A 14,666-nucleotide genomic window follows, 5' to 3' on the forward strand; every position below is an offset into this window, starting at 1 on the left:
AGTAACAACAATAAGTATAAAATAGAACAATTATAACGATATACTATTTATAATTTCATGGATAGATTTGTTAGATTTGTTCTTACCCTAAATCTCACTCGGTCTACTATTTTTTTTCTTTCCTTATTAAGTCAAGAACTTTCACCTTTTTACCTAAAGGGAGCACTTTACAAATTGCCAGCATCACTACTCTTGCATGTCGGGGCCATGATTAAGTCAAATAAGGGTGCCGTGAACTCAAGCACTGCCTGTCCTACCCTGACAGTCCATCTGAAAACCGACTAAGTAACAAATGGGCAGGGAGCATGGGCAGTGTGGATCCACTGGACAAAGGGACAGGTCAAGTCCTGAGAGACACAGAGCAGGACGGCATGAGATTTCATCCTGATACTCAGAATGGTGTGCAACTTCAAACTTAGGAGTTTTGTTTATTTCTGGAATTTTCGTATTTTCAGATTGCGGTTGACCAAAGGTAACTGAAACTGAAGAAAATGAAAAAGCAGGTAAGGGGGGACTACCATATTCTGATTATCTTTCTTGCTTACCTAAGAGTTACATACTTTTCCTGTGCAGTTGAGTTGCACATTAATAGGCGAATGCACAAGTGAGGATGGAGAAGTGAACACTTTCACACCCACGAGGCAGCAGCTATGGCGGCAGCCACAAAGGTAACCACTGAATTCTAACCTAGGCTGAAACATTGTTGGGTAGGAGTGAGGGAGAAGATTTTGGGGTGGATCATGTGTGTTGGGGGATAATCTGTCAAGTAACTGTCTGAGTTCAAGTGTTAGTGTTGACGAGTTTGCCCCAGCTTCTGTTCCTCTAAAAATTATCTAGGATCAACTAGCCCTTCTGGGTACTCACTCCAGTAAGACAGAGAAACTGACCAACATAATAACCTGGGACTACAACCAGGAAGAAGGAGGCTAATTTGTTGCCTATAAAGTCTCATCCTCCAGTTGATGTTCACCTGGAACAACTAACAGAACCAGCGGGGGACAGAGAGGCTTCCTGACCAGAGGACCAGTGGCAGGGGGAAAAGATGGCTGGGGAATTTTCCGCCAACACACTCAATACGCCCCATGCCTTCTCCCACCCCTTCCTCCAACAAAATGCCTCTTGAACACCTTATTATGTGACATGTGCAACTGCAAATTCATTCTTATTTAAAGTGAAAGTAGAAGCATCTTTAGAAAACTGTGCTGCTTTAAATTGATCTGTAACCCAGGTCCATCCCGCCTTGCGTTCTAAGCAGGCTTCCATTCCTAAATCTTCCTACATTATAGCAATTCTATCCCTACCTCTCTGAGAATGGTTTTTCAACGCCAATATTTCATTGAATTTTCAAATGTGATTATTATTTCTAATAACTGAGAAATTGCCCCATTATATTTTTCCTCCCTAAAATTCAACATGCTAATAGGTTAAAATACTCGTTGAGCTATTACTATGCATCAAACACTGTTCTCAATGCTTTACATGTATTAACTCATTTAATTACCATAGCCCAAAGAAGCAGGTACTTGTATTATCCTCAATTTGTAGAGAAATTAAATAACAGTGTTGCCCCAGATTACAGGTAGTAAGAGGTAGAGCTGAGATCTTAAGCCAGAATCCATGCTTTCCAAGCCACCCTTCGCAGCTCACACTTGCTCTCTAATAATAAAATACCCGAAATCTGTACAGTAAACATCCTTTTATTCCTGGGAACACTTAATAACAAACTGCAAATAACAAAACCGCAATACAAGCTAAGTGCTACAAGTCTTCATTTCACCATCCCTATAAGAAATTTGTTTACTTTTAGAAATTGTGTGCTGACTTAAAAAAATCCAAACAAAATTTAAATCATATTTTGATTAACTGTTAAACAGAGTTATCTGAAATAAACATTAGAGTAAATCTTCTCTCGAAAATCTTAGGAAGACTTTTGTATGTTATTAAATCTTACAATATTTTAAACAGGAAAAAAACTCCATTTCTTACTTGGAAAAGTTGTTGACCCTTGAATAATCCACATCAAAAATCAGATGAATTGGGATCTAAATATATCTGTGTGTCTTATTTCTGTAAGTACTCAAGGAACATTACTGTCAACTTACTATCCCCAAAGTATTGTGGACTTGGGGATAATAAGTTGTTAGACATAGGGCAGTGTTAGACACAAGGCAGGTTTTTAAGTACTATTGTTGGGGTACTATGATATAAAAAGCTTTCATATCATCTACGTTATTCTCTTCTCTGTTAAAACTATAGTTACAGAAAAGCAAGCAGGAGCAACAACAAAAAACATACCCAGACACACACAGACACAGACACACACACCACCGACAACAACCCAGTTCAGATGCTAGCACCACTACTTGATTTTTTAGCTTCAATTCACTGCATAGAAAACTACTCAGAAAATATTTGACAGCTCCCCTGACAGTACAGCATGTAGGACAGCAGCCCCCAGAATTATAAACCAAACCGAGTGCTTCTTGAAAACTAGATCGCAGAGACATTGATCCCCACTAAAAATCTGGTTTAAAGGCAACTCAGGTTATCGGGGGTGAAATCTCTAATGGCTTAATGTGATATCCAAAATGGTTCCCCCAAATCTTAGCCCCTTTATGCTAGACTAGAGGGTTACCTCTAAATTAACACCATTCCTCATAATCTTGATTCAGAAGCATCTTTAGCCACCTAAACCCATCTCCTATAGGAATTCCATTAATCCAGACATTACTAACGGTCTCAGCCAAAAATAAAAGGAAAGGGGGAGGGAGGAATCACAGGAACTTAAACTGTTAGGACTCCAGCCAGGGAAATTCCTTCGATAATCTGTCCCTATCTTCACCCTGAAGCCTATCTTTGAAGGGTTGAAATAATAACTTTCTTTGGAATTCTTAATATATAAAAATGGCTGGAAAAAATTATCTAAAGCAATAATCCTAAGAAATAACTAAGAGCAATGAAAGCAAGCAAAGGTTTTTTTCACCAACGCTGGCCTTCCACTTTCTGACAATGTTTTTCATGTTGTCTCCTTTAAATGTCTACTAAACCAAAGCCAAGTCTCCCCGATGTTCTATGCAGTTTCGCTTAATGAGTGAGACTGAGAGTCACCACATCTCTGACTCAAGGTTAAAGGTTCATATTCATAACCTAAAACTCCAGATATAGCCCGTCTGCCCCTCTGAGTCACAGCAAAGGACCTAGGAAGACTTCCATTCCGCTATTTCTCTGTCTAGAGAGTCAGTCCATTTTCAGGCATTGTGATAGACATAGCAAAAAGGATAGAACTTTAAAAAGCAGAAACGTTTATAATATTTCACGTTACTTCCTCATACACATGTGTACAACAAATTGATAGAAATTTTTAAAATATATCAAAGTATTACATGAATCCCAAATTCTAAACCAGGCATTTCAACCTGGAAGCCTTTCTAACAAGCCTCAAGTCAAAAATGTCCAGTGATTCAACTCCTGAGGATTCAGAAGTCGACAGATCAAACATTTTAATCGAGACTAAGCTTTTAAAATACAAGTTATATAAATATTTACCTCTGCTGTCCTCTTCCATATGAACAGGAAGTAATAAATTCCCTCAATATATCTGGTGATTAAAACTCTAAAATACAACTTGTTGAACTTTCAAAGTTTGTGAACTAAGACCTCCATGTAAAAGGACTTTATTTTCAGGAGGCTTCATGCAAACAGAACAGTAGGTAATGATGACTGTAGATTTTCATTTATTTGTATATATCAGTCAGTTGAAGGGGAAATGATATTGGCTGTGTGTTTATGAGCCACATTAGAAATTTGAACAATAGCAGACCTTTACCGAAACAAAAATAAAATATGAGTCAACAAGATCTTTGCCAAACAGAGGTCTCAGGACAGCCTTGTTCAGTCTTCTGGGAATCCCACTGCAATAAGCACAATAAAAGCAGGACGTGCCTCATTTCCTTCAACCGCTGAACATGCCTCTCCTGGAGATGTTTGTAAATTTCCTTCCTCTACGCATCAAGCTGGCAAACTGTCGTCATTTCTTTGGGGTAATAATATCCTGTTGATGTCTCGGTAGATCTGTTTTGAGTGTTTCTTCCACATAACACATATACTTTCAATATTATTTTTCAACACAATGCAGTAAATTATTTTGCAGCATATTTGAACACAGTTCAGCAAAGTATGACTAGAAGCAATGCAGGGCAGGAAATTCTAATAAAATGCTAGTTTTATTTTTGAATTTACAACTTAGATTTAAGTAATAAAGTCACTTCAACAGTAAAAAGCATTCTCTGCTTTTTCAGAAGCTGAAAATATTTACCTACATTATTTTAATAATGTAAAATGTTCTCATTCAATTCCCATGCTGGAGTTTGGGAAATTTCATACAGCAAAAGTAGCACCTCAGCATTAAAAAACTGACTTATAAAAAACAGCATCTCTTATTTACAAATTGCACCAAGTACTTTAAAAACAGGGTTCAGAGTTCTAAATTTATTCTAGAAATTTACAAATTCAATCAAATACACTGAGTGATTAAAAACTTTTATCTAAATAAATAATTGTTTCTCAAAACGTAAAATGTATTTAGACTTGACAGTATATTTCTTGGACGAAGAATTTTTTACCTAAACTAAGTAATTCCTGACTGAATCATATTGCTCGATGAAGTTATTATACATGACATAAAGGGAGAAAATTATACAGTGACAATTTTAAAAAATAACACCGAAAAAGTAAAATAAAACCCACTCTCAACTAATGTAACTTGAACTTAGGCAGACATTCTGGTTCCAAAGACAGCAAAAGCTGATTTGTGAAATACTAAAAATAATTGATCATTGCTGCAAAGCACCAGATTTGGAACTAAACTAAATGGCATGTACCATTCACTGCAATTCCAGATAACACCTTATTTAACACATGAAATAAAAATCATGAACATGAAAACATGTTCAGTATCATTAATAACCCAGAAAATGCCAATTTTTAAAAGAGCACAATCAGATACTATTTTTTAACTAGCAAGTTAAGGTAATGTAAATTGGCATGGCCTTCCTGGATAGCAATTTGGCAAGATATGCAAAGAGCCTTTCACCTAATAATTCTCTAGGAAACTATCCTAATAATATCCTTGCAAATGCACCAGTGTATGCAAAGGTGTTCGAGACAGCAGTAAACAATAGCAAGCTGTTAAATAAATTATGGAAGATCTGTATCATGGAATATTATGCTGCCCTTAAAAATCATGCTATCATGCTTTCAAAAACACTCAAGGACAATGGAAAATGCTCACGGTAAAATGTTAAGTTAAAAAGCAATAAACAAATTTCATATCAAGTTTTTAAAAACAGAGAAAAACTAGAAACTGTACAGTCATCAAAATATTAACATTGGCTCAATCCACAATTGAGGACATGGTATACTTTAATCAGAAAAAATAAAATAAAGGATTATATGTGTGTATATACATGTATATATGTATACAGTTCCTGACTTCAAGGATCTAATAGTCTATTATTAAACAACAATTAAAATCCAGTGGGAGTGGGGAGTGGGATATATACATGACTCAAGAATGGCAGAATGTTGGTAATAGTTGAAGCTATATGATGGCTACACAGGGGTTCATTTGGCACATGCCTGAAAATTTTTCAAAACAAAAAGTTAGAATAATAAAAGGCAAGGAAAATGCAATGTGTCATAAGAGTTAGACCAATAAATATTATTAAAATACAGAGATGAGAAAGCTTGCCCCTGCAAGAGGTATTAGTGCTTCTTTGAATCAATAGTCATAATATTTCAACAGGCACATGAAGTGCTTGAGGGGAGCAGTGAGGACACTGAGCAAAATAATACTGGGGAAAGGCAACTGGCCCCGAGCATCCGGCCAGTGAATAACCGGCAACAAATGCATAGAATCTAACTGCTCCTCCTAATATCTGACAGAAGATAAAAGGGCATCAACTTATATATTTTAATCACACTGTGAGTCACCTAATGGGTGAGCAATCTGCCTATGCAAATCTTCACCTGGCATAAAACAGCATCACTGACTGGTGCAGACTCTTCGCCCCACCCTTGCTCACTGAAGGAAAACTATTCCTTTTACTGGATGGTGATTCCTGGGTAATTCCCATGGGTTCTTTATTCTCACTGGACAAAACCCCTCTGAGATCTAGGCAAGACGAAGAGCGAGAAGACAAAGAGCTCATTTTTAAAATCCTGTACTCATCCCCCTTATCCTTCCCAGCCCTCAGCTTCTTATTTTTTTCTACATCAATAGCCTATCTCCATATAAATGTCTAATTTCGCAACACTTTAGGTACCACAATGTGTGTGTGAATGAGTCAGAATGCGCATTACCAAATACCGAAAGAGACTAGTTTTCCTAATATCTATTTCTGAAAAAATTTTTAAAAAGCCCATTGCTTCTTATAATTTTTCCATAAATATCTAACTACTCTCAAAGCTACCACTGAGATTACAAATGCATCTTTCAGTTTGTTAAATTTCCATGACTTTTACTATAAATTTGGAAAATGCAATAACCTTTATTGGCTATAAGATACGATTTTGCTTTCTCCTATTAAAAAAAAAAAAAAAGCTACTTAATCCTGAAGTAATACTTCAAAATCCAAATAATATTTTTTAAAATTTTAAAAGAGAACCACAGCCTTTGATAATTCTTGATCTCTTCTTTCTCTGCATAACAATCCCTAAAATCTTTTTGTTGTCTTTGAAAATACATATGCATGAAAGTTTGAGGCTAAATAGCCAGCATAATTGGTGGCCCCTGTTAATGCTAATTGAGTTACTGTAAACAAGTAAATCCCCTTGTACAGAAGCCTGGCTTTTCCCTGCTATCCAAGACCAAACTATAATCTACCAAGATAAGTAAGATCCATGTTTTTGATTTGCTTTGCATGTAAATTCTTTCACTTAGATAAGCTCTTGATAGGTATGCCTCTTCGGAAAGATCAAAAATCATTCTTCAAACGGCAGGTTCCCTCCTATCTTCCATCTCTCCTGGATTTCTACTGTACCCTTTCCCCTTTGCTAATGTTCTATAAATAGTACCAAATTAATAAATACTGACATGCTTCATAACTATTTTGACGGCATCCTGTGGTGATAATGCAACAACAGGACTATTATGACACCAAGCGATATGGCCTCCATGTTTATTTCTTGATAGAGACTCAATTATTGAGCATGTGTTTGGAAATATTACGCATCCGTGCATGCACACGTGCGTGCAAACACACAAACAGAACACTCGCACCTACTACCATGCTTGTCAGTACCCACAGCCGAGGAGATGGGAAGACCTGAAAATTAATCTAGTGAAGACGAGAAACTGGACAGTTATTTCAAAGAAATCATTAAATATAAAACTTTTAAAGAAATACATAGCTGCTAATATCTCAGCTCTTAAAATTGGCTCTTAAAGATCCATTATAGTTAAAGTCTCTTCCAGGGTGAACACTGCTCCAAGTAGCTTAAGCATTGAATTTTTTACAGACAGAGGCTTTTTTTAAGTAAAAGCAGCAAATGAACAGAGGAAAAAATGATTTAGTAAAAGAGATATATGTAAAAATATACTGATGCACAAAGCAGTTGATACATATTACTATTCATAGTATTGATACAATAGTGCAATTTTATATAATTCGTATATCATTTGACATATGATCAATACACATGTAATGTATGGTTTATTACTATTAATATTATTAATATCTAACAGTAGTTGAATATTAATTATTTTGCCGGGCATATTGCTAATCAATTAATAAACATGCTCATTTGATCCTACCCCACCCTAAAATATACTATGTTACTTTTTTAAAAATGAAAACATCAGCAAGATTAAGAAACCTGCCTAAATTTGGAAGCAAACTCATAAAAACAGTTCTCCCTATTTGACCTTGGATCACCAACACTTAATATAGAGAAAAACAAATAATAGGAGCTGAAAAAAAAAAAATGACAGCTAAAAGACCTAAGAAATGCAGGCAAGCAGATGGGAGGGGAAAAAGCTAGATAGAAGGTCCAAGGTGGAGGAAAGAACTCAGAATATAAAACTCATGGGAAGAAATCGCCTCACCAAGTTGAGAATGGTCAGACTCATTCATTCACGTGTCAAGCACTTACTGAGTGTTTCCTACGTTCCAGGCACTGAGCTCAGTGTAGGCACGTGGCTGGGACGCAAGCTCTGAAGACGTGATCCTGCCCCCTCACAAAAACTGCAGTTCAATCAAGAAGATTACGTACCTCAGCAGGTGTGAGGACTATTATAGTTTACTTACGCCCCAGGGGACAAGACGATAAATTGGAAAAGCAACCAAATTAGTCTTCAGGGTTAAGAAAAACTCCCCAAAAGAGAGGCCTTGGACAAGTTATTTGATCCCAACCTCAATATCCCTGACTCTTAAATGGGGCTAAAAAGGTCTACTTAAAGTGCTTTGTAACATGTCTGAAAGCACACAAACTGGTTCAGGGAAAATGCTCATTAAATTTTATTTTAGACTTATCTAAATCTAACATAATACACTGAGTTTGAAAAAAAAAAAAGGTTTATATCAAAGTGAAGAAAAAGATAAAGCTTCCCATTGGCTGAACCCAACCAGAACACTGAAAGAAAGGGAGTCCAATCACGCAACTGGGACAGGTTAGCCTCCTGGAGCACAGCACAGGACGGAGAGTGATCTGGAGGGCCTGATGGGGACAAAGCAGGGAACAGGATGGTGAGTGTTGGAACAGGAAATGGTTATAATCTTCAATAGTGTGGTCAGGGAAGGCCTCATTGACAAGCCATTTGAGTAAAGATGAGAGAGATGAAGGACCCAGCGATGGAGACTGAGGCAGGAGTGTTCCTGGCAGAGATAACAAATGCAAAGACCTGAAGGTGGGAGCTTGCATGGTTGCATGGTGTGTTTGAGGAACACCAAGAGAGGTGTGGCTGTGATGGAGTAGGAGGGAAATAAGTAGAAGATATGACAGAGACACCTGGGGAGCCACATGCCATTGTAAGGGCTTTGGCTTTGACTCTGAATAAGACGGGAGGTCACTGCAGTGTTCTGAGTAGATGAGGGATAACAGCTGACTTACATTTTAAGGATCACTGCTCTGAGTGTCAAGGGCTAAGGAGGCAGTCAGGTTAGAAGACTATTACCAGAATGCTACAAAGTACTAGCAGAAGAGGTTATGAGAAGTAGTTGAATTCTCGAAAGGCAGAACCCTGTGGGAGACTATCACAACAAGAGCTCCTAAGGAATCACACCTCCCTTCACCCATGCTTTTGTGGAGTCTCCTGTCACCTTGACACTGGGCTGCGCCATGTGATGAGCTTTGGCCAATGCAACACCCACAAGCATGATATAAGCAGAAGTTTAAAAAGCATTTGCTCATTGGATCTTGCTCTCTTGTGCTGCAGGTTACTCTTCTACCATGATGTGAAGAAACCTAGGCTAGCCTCTGGAGGATGAAACCCCATGGAGCAGAAGTGAGCCAATCCAGTGGATGCCTCCATAGGCCAACCAGCTCCTCCAGCCCACCTGCCACCTGACTGTATCTACGTGAGGGACCTCCTGTGAGATGAGCAAAAGAACCATCCGGCTGAGCTCAGTCCAAACTGCTGAATTATATACAGATTGGTGTGCAAATAAAACGGTTCTTGTTGTAAGCCACCAAGTTTTGGCAGTGTTCAACACACAGCAGTACCTAACTAAATATAAACTAACAAAATTTATGAAGACTTTGGATGCATGATATAAGAGAAATTGGAGTCATGGATAATTCCCAGGGGTTAGGTTGAGAAATAGGAAAGATAAAGTTGTCTTTAAATTAGATGGGATGGCTGAGGGGGATAGCAAACTAGGCATAAAACCCAGAGGATTTATTATGTAAATATCAACAGTGCAAGCAAGGCTACACACACTTCTGTTTAGGTATAAGCAGTAAAGCAACGGTGACTCCTCAGACATATATATCAGCTGTAATCGGGAAAGTGAGAGTCCAGGCTCTCGTGGCTACAGCCTTCTTCATCTCTCTTGTTTGATCCTGGATTTTGAATTTTACCATGACCAATAAATTAAAAGAACAAAAATTACCATAAATAATCATTTATATAGGTTTTCATATATCCATGATTTCCAAATAATACTTTTTGCATAATCACTTTTCAGCCTGTCATCTATCGTAAGTGATTACATGAACTAATGGCTCACCATTAAGTACTCACTGAAATAGTTTGAATGCCTGCTTCAAGATGCAGACCTTGAGCATGACTGTACTCTTTAAATCTCTAATGACTTCTAGAATGAATGCAGTTCACCTTCCTTACATTCCCAACAATATGATGATCTGTTTTCTGTTACATATGATGTTTGAATGTTTATAGCAAATATAAATTCATCAGGCAAAGTTAAGAATAGCAAACTTAGTCCTACGAAACTTTACTTTCTAAAATTTCACAGAAAAGAATTTCAAAGACTATTGCAAGCAGTTGGCAAACTCTATCAAGAGCTATAAAAACTGTACATTGGAGAATATAAACAGAAAAGAAAAAACTTTAATTTGTGTAAAATTATAGAAATAACTGAAATTATAAACAATGCAGAAAAGACTTAAATAAATGATGGAAAGTTAAACAATTTAAATAGTCATTCAAAATTTCAGAATGTGAACTATGGGAAAACATGATATTTTATATTTGAAAAAACTATAAAGAAAATGAACATAAAAATATGTAAGCACTGAATAAAATTATCTTTTAATTCTTTTTAATAATACAATAGAAATGTTATTTTACCGTTAAACTCAAGTGAAGCAAGGCATGAATAACCCAGAAAAACAAAAATTTTGTGAATATATATGTAGGGACATTGACAAAAATCAAAATTTGATTTGGTAACATAAATAGTATTTAATAGTCATTGGAGGACTTTTTGCTGTAAATTTATTTAAGTGCATAAAATTTGAAAGAGAATAAAGAAACGTGGCCGGGTCCTTAACTTGTATATTTGTTTTGTGTTTTCTCACAATATCCAACAGCTTAACAAGGACAAGTGTCACCACAGCATCTTGAAAATGAAGATTTAGTTCCCTCTATTATTACATATTTACACATATCCAAGCAGGATACATGAGGATGAACAAACATTCAACCTACCTTCACCATATTATTTGGATCGCACTAGTCAGAGCTCTTTAGTAACTTTCAGCATAAAGGGGAAATAGGTGGTAGGCACAAAACAGGACAGTATGAAAGGAAACATCAGCAACGCTGGCAACAACCTGAGACTCCCAACAGGACTGTCAATCTTAAAGATTAAGACGTGTTCTAATGGTGAGAAACCATTGCATCCATTGTCTCAATTACCTCATGTTTACAATAGATGGGATATGAAACTCTCTCTGAGATACTAAAGCAAACTTGAGAAATATAATAAAAATAATTTCTGTCCCTGAAAAAAGCCTTTATAAATTCATAATATGGAGCACTGATCATCTCTAAGACAGAAGGATGTTTCTGTGTCCGTGTTTCACTTATATGCTAAATTGAGATCTTCACATTCTTCTCAAATTTCCCTGCTTAGTATTAATATATGTGTGACCTCATCTATCGTTAATAAGCAACAGTCTCCACTCATGTCATAAAGAACCTGAGAAAACCAGGTAAGTGTCACATCCCAACTACAAAGGCAGACTGTTAAAAATATTCCGTAGAAAATATAAAGTATGAATTGTGGTTACTAAGTGATTCTGAACAGAAAGAAATTAAGGGTTTCAACATCTTCCTCTATACTTTACCAGGAAACTGAAAATTCAGTTTAGTGCTATAAGAATCTTCTCATCCCACCACCTTCTCACCCCCAAACCCTCCCAACACATACACACTCATAAACAATTGACAGCAATGTCATAAATGAATAATTCAAATTGATTAATCTCCCTAAAGTGAATTTATATTTCCGTCAAAGCATAATTTTCCTAGAGATTCTCTATCCAATGTAAAGGCAATGATATCATAGGGCTGCCTCTAGGAATCAATTTACCTTGTCAAACTCTGACCTTCAGAAGATGAAATCAAAGCAGTATCGAATCATCCCAGCATTGATAAAGTGCTGTAAAATAAAGCTTGTCTATAAACGCACTGAGTCACTTAAATAAAAAGCAATATGTTTCACTTCTTCAGCTATATAAATATAGATGTGTATATATAAAAACAAGCATCATCCCACATCCACATATATATGGCATGTGCACATGGGAGGATCGATGATGTTTATAGATGTCTATATGTATTTATATAGAGATATACATAGGCTCCCAAGCAAAATGTTCGTTGTTTTTAAATTCTCTGATTTTTGTTGGTAACAGTTATTTCTTGTTAACCACATAGTAAATATGAGACTATCACATTATGTAAACCATGCAAAGCTGATTGAGTTACATTTTTTTTCCTGAAGAACATATTCTGTGAATTTATAAATGAAGACGCAACTTTTGAACAGGAACAGACAGCTCTATTCACAAGCAAAGAACTGGTTAAAGAAAATGTGATCATATAGAAAGAACAATGGGTAGGTTAAAGAGATACCAGGAGAAATCTACCATTCGTTAGGAAGGAAGAAATCATAACATAATCTTCTGATACTGCCCCAGAGTTTTATTCCTACTACGAGTTAACCGTAAAATTTATACAGAAAGATTTCACTCTGAAATCAGTGCTCTTTAAGCCACTACAGATTTGTGACATTTCTTTGTTCGGCCTATTCTTCCCAATTCAGAGTCTAATTATCCAGTTTGTAAAATATCTAGGCCTTGGTATCTTTTCCTTTTCTCAAATTTCTTATTTAGGTTTTACACTATACCTTAGTGACAAGGCAGAGAGGGTCAGAAAAATGGTGACATTGTTATCAATCAGCATTGCTACTTACTAGGAATTCTGGAAGTGAGTTTATTTGGAGCGACTGAAACAGCTGGTTAACAATTTTCCCCATGAAACAAAAATAAATGGAATTATCATTTCCTAACAAAAGATGATAACGTCATGCAAAAAATATTACAAATCAGATTCAAGTAGGGGAGGGAGTATTTTTAGTATGAAAATAACTTTCTTGATATAGTTATGATAATAAAAAAGAAGAATGAACTTATTACCTTAAAAGCATGTTATGTAAATGTTATCTTCTAGCTTCTAGTAAAGAATAACACTTTGATTTACATTTCATGCACTGCAATGACCTTAAATATAGATGTCAATTAGCCTCTTTACTGCTTTGCAACACCAAAAGCAAACTGTACACGTTAAGTCCAATCTTGCAATGCAAAACCTCCTTTCTCCTATGTGTTTCCTCTCTACTTTAACCTTCCAAGAAAACCACACCAGAACTGCTGGCCTACTCTCATCTTTATTTTATTTCTTCAGGTTCCCCACTGCAAATTAACTGATGAAGGCCATATGCCTTTGGCTAGGCCATCTACCACTGCCCTAAGAGATGCAGGTTATTTTAATAACCTTTTTACCCTTGATAAAGCATGACATACATAGCACTTATGAAATGCAATTAGGTTTATAATAATAAACAACTAGATAGAAAATTTTCTTAAGACATGAGGCATCAAGATATTGTCATCCTCTTTCTAAAGTCTTATTTTTAAAGGAAATTTTCTAGAAGGCTAACTATTGGAAGACTGCATCAGTATGGTTGGATGTGTGGCTTAAACACCACATTATCTGCAGTTCTCTGGCTTTAGACATGACAGGAAGTATCTGTGAGCAGCTCAATGGAAACAGCTACCATCCCCAGGGCTGGGGAAACAAAGGGAAGTGGTTGGGTTTTAGAACCTTGAAGCTCCACCTGGCCCACTGGCTCACGCCTGTAATCCGAGCACTCTGGGAGGCCGAAGCGGGAGACCAGCCTGAGCAAGAGCGAGACTGCCCCCCCCACCCCGCCCCATCTCTACAAAAAAAGAAAAATGAGCAGAGTGTCCTGGCACACACCTCTATTCCCAGCTACTTGGGAGGCTGAGGCAAGAGGATCACTTGAGCGCAGGAGTTCAAGTTTGTAGTGACCTAGGCTGATGCCACTGCACTCTAGCCAGGGTGACAGAGCAAGAAAGACTCTGTCACAAGTCTTTCACAACAACAAAAAGAAATAGAACCTAGAAGCTCAGAGGAGACAAGGTGAGAAACAAGCAACAGCAGACTGGTGCTGGTATCTCTAATGAGGTTAACTTTGGGAATGTGGGAAAATACTGAAAACCAGAAAAAACTGTGTACCAGAGTGATGACAAGAGCAGGAAGGGCTAAGTGCCTTCCTCCTCTAGCCATCCACTCTTCCTCTAGCGCCTCCTATTGGGAGAGGCTAACGTGGCGGCCAGCTTGGAACGGAGTCAATATATATAGTTTGCCGCATCACACAGAAGAATACAGAAAGGCAGGTTTGGACCTTGCTAAAATTCAACCTGTCAAAAATTGTGTCATGAGGAAGACCAAAAAATCTATCTAATAAAATATAGGGTAGTATGTACTCATGATTCAGAGGGAAACCAGACTTTGAAAACCGTTTTCCCTCTACAAAAAATACAAGTAGATTCTATAAAACATCACATTCCACAGATACATAAGATAGAATATCTCTATGAAATAGGCGCCAAGA

General features: G+C 37.0%; 1 protein-coding gene across 5 annotated transcripts in view; it reads right to left on the reverse strand.

Moving 5' to 3' along the window:
* TCF4 (transcription factor 4) overlaps nt 1–14,666 on the reverse strand; it is a 392,852-nt gene that overhangs the window by 285,585 nt on the left and 92,601 nt on the right. Inside the window, exon 1 of one of the 5 annotated variants that reach the window (XM_012651757.1) lies at nt 3,547–3,694. The exons of the other annotated variants lie outside the window; for them this stretch is intronic. Coding sequence (XP_012507211.1) covers nt 3,547–3,565 — 19 coding nt within the window. The 5' untranslated portion in view covers nt 3,566–3,694. Of the gene's footprint in view, nt 1–3,546; nt 3,695–14,666 lie in introns of those variants that run through there. 5 annotated transcript variants of the gene reach the window in all.

Source organism: Propithecus coquereli, unplaced genomic scaffold (assembly GCF_000956105.1).
Source record: "Propithecus coquereli isolate 6110/MARCELLA unplaced genomic scaffold, Pcoq_1.0 Scaffold37, whole genome shotgun sequence".
In the NCBI taxonomy this organism is placed as follows: Eukaryota; Metazoa; Chordata; class Mammalia; order Primates; family Indriidae; genus Propithecus; species Propithecus coquereli.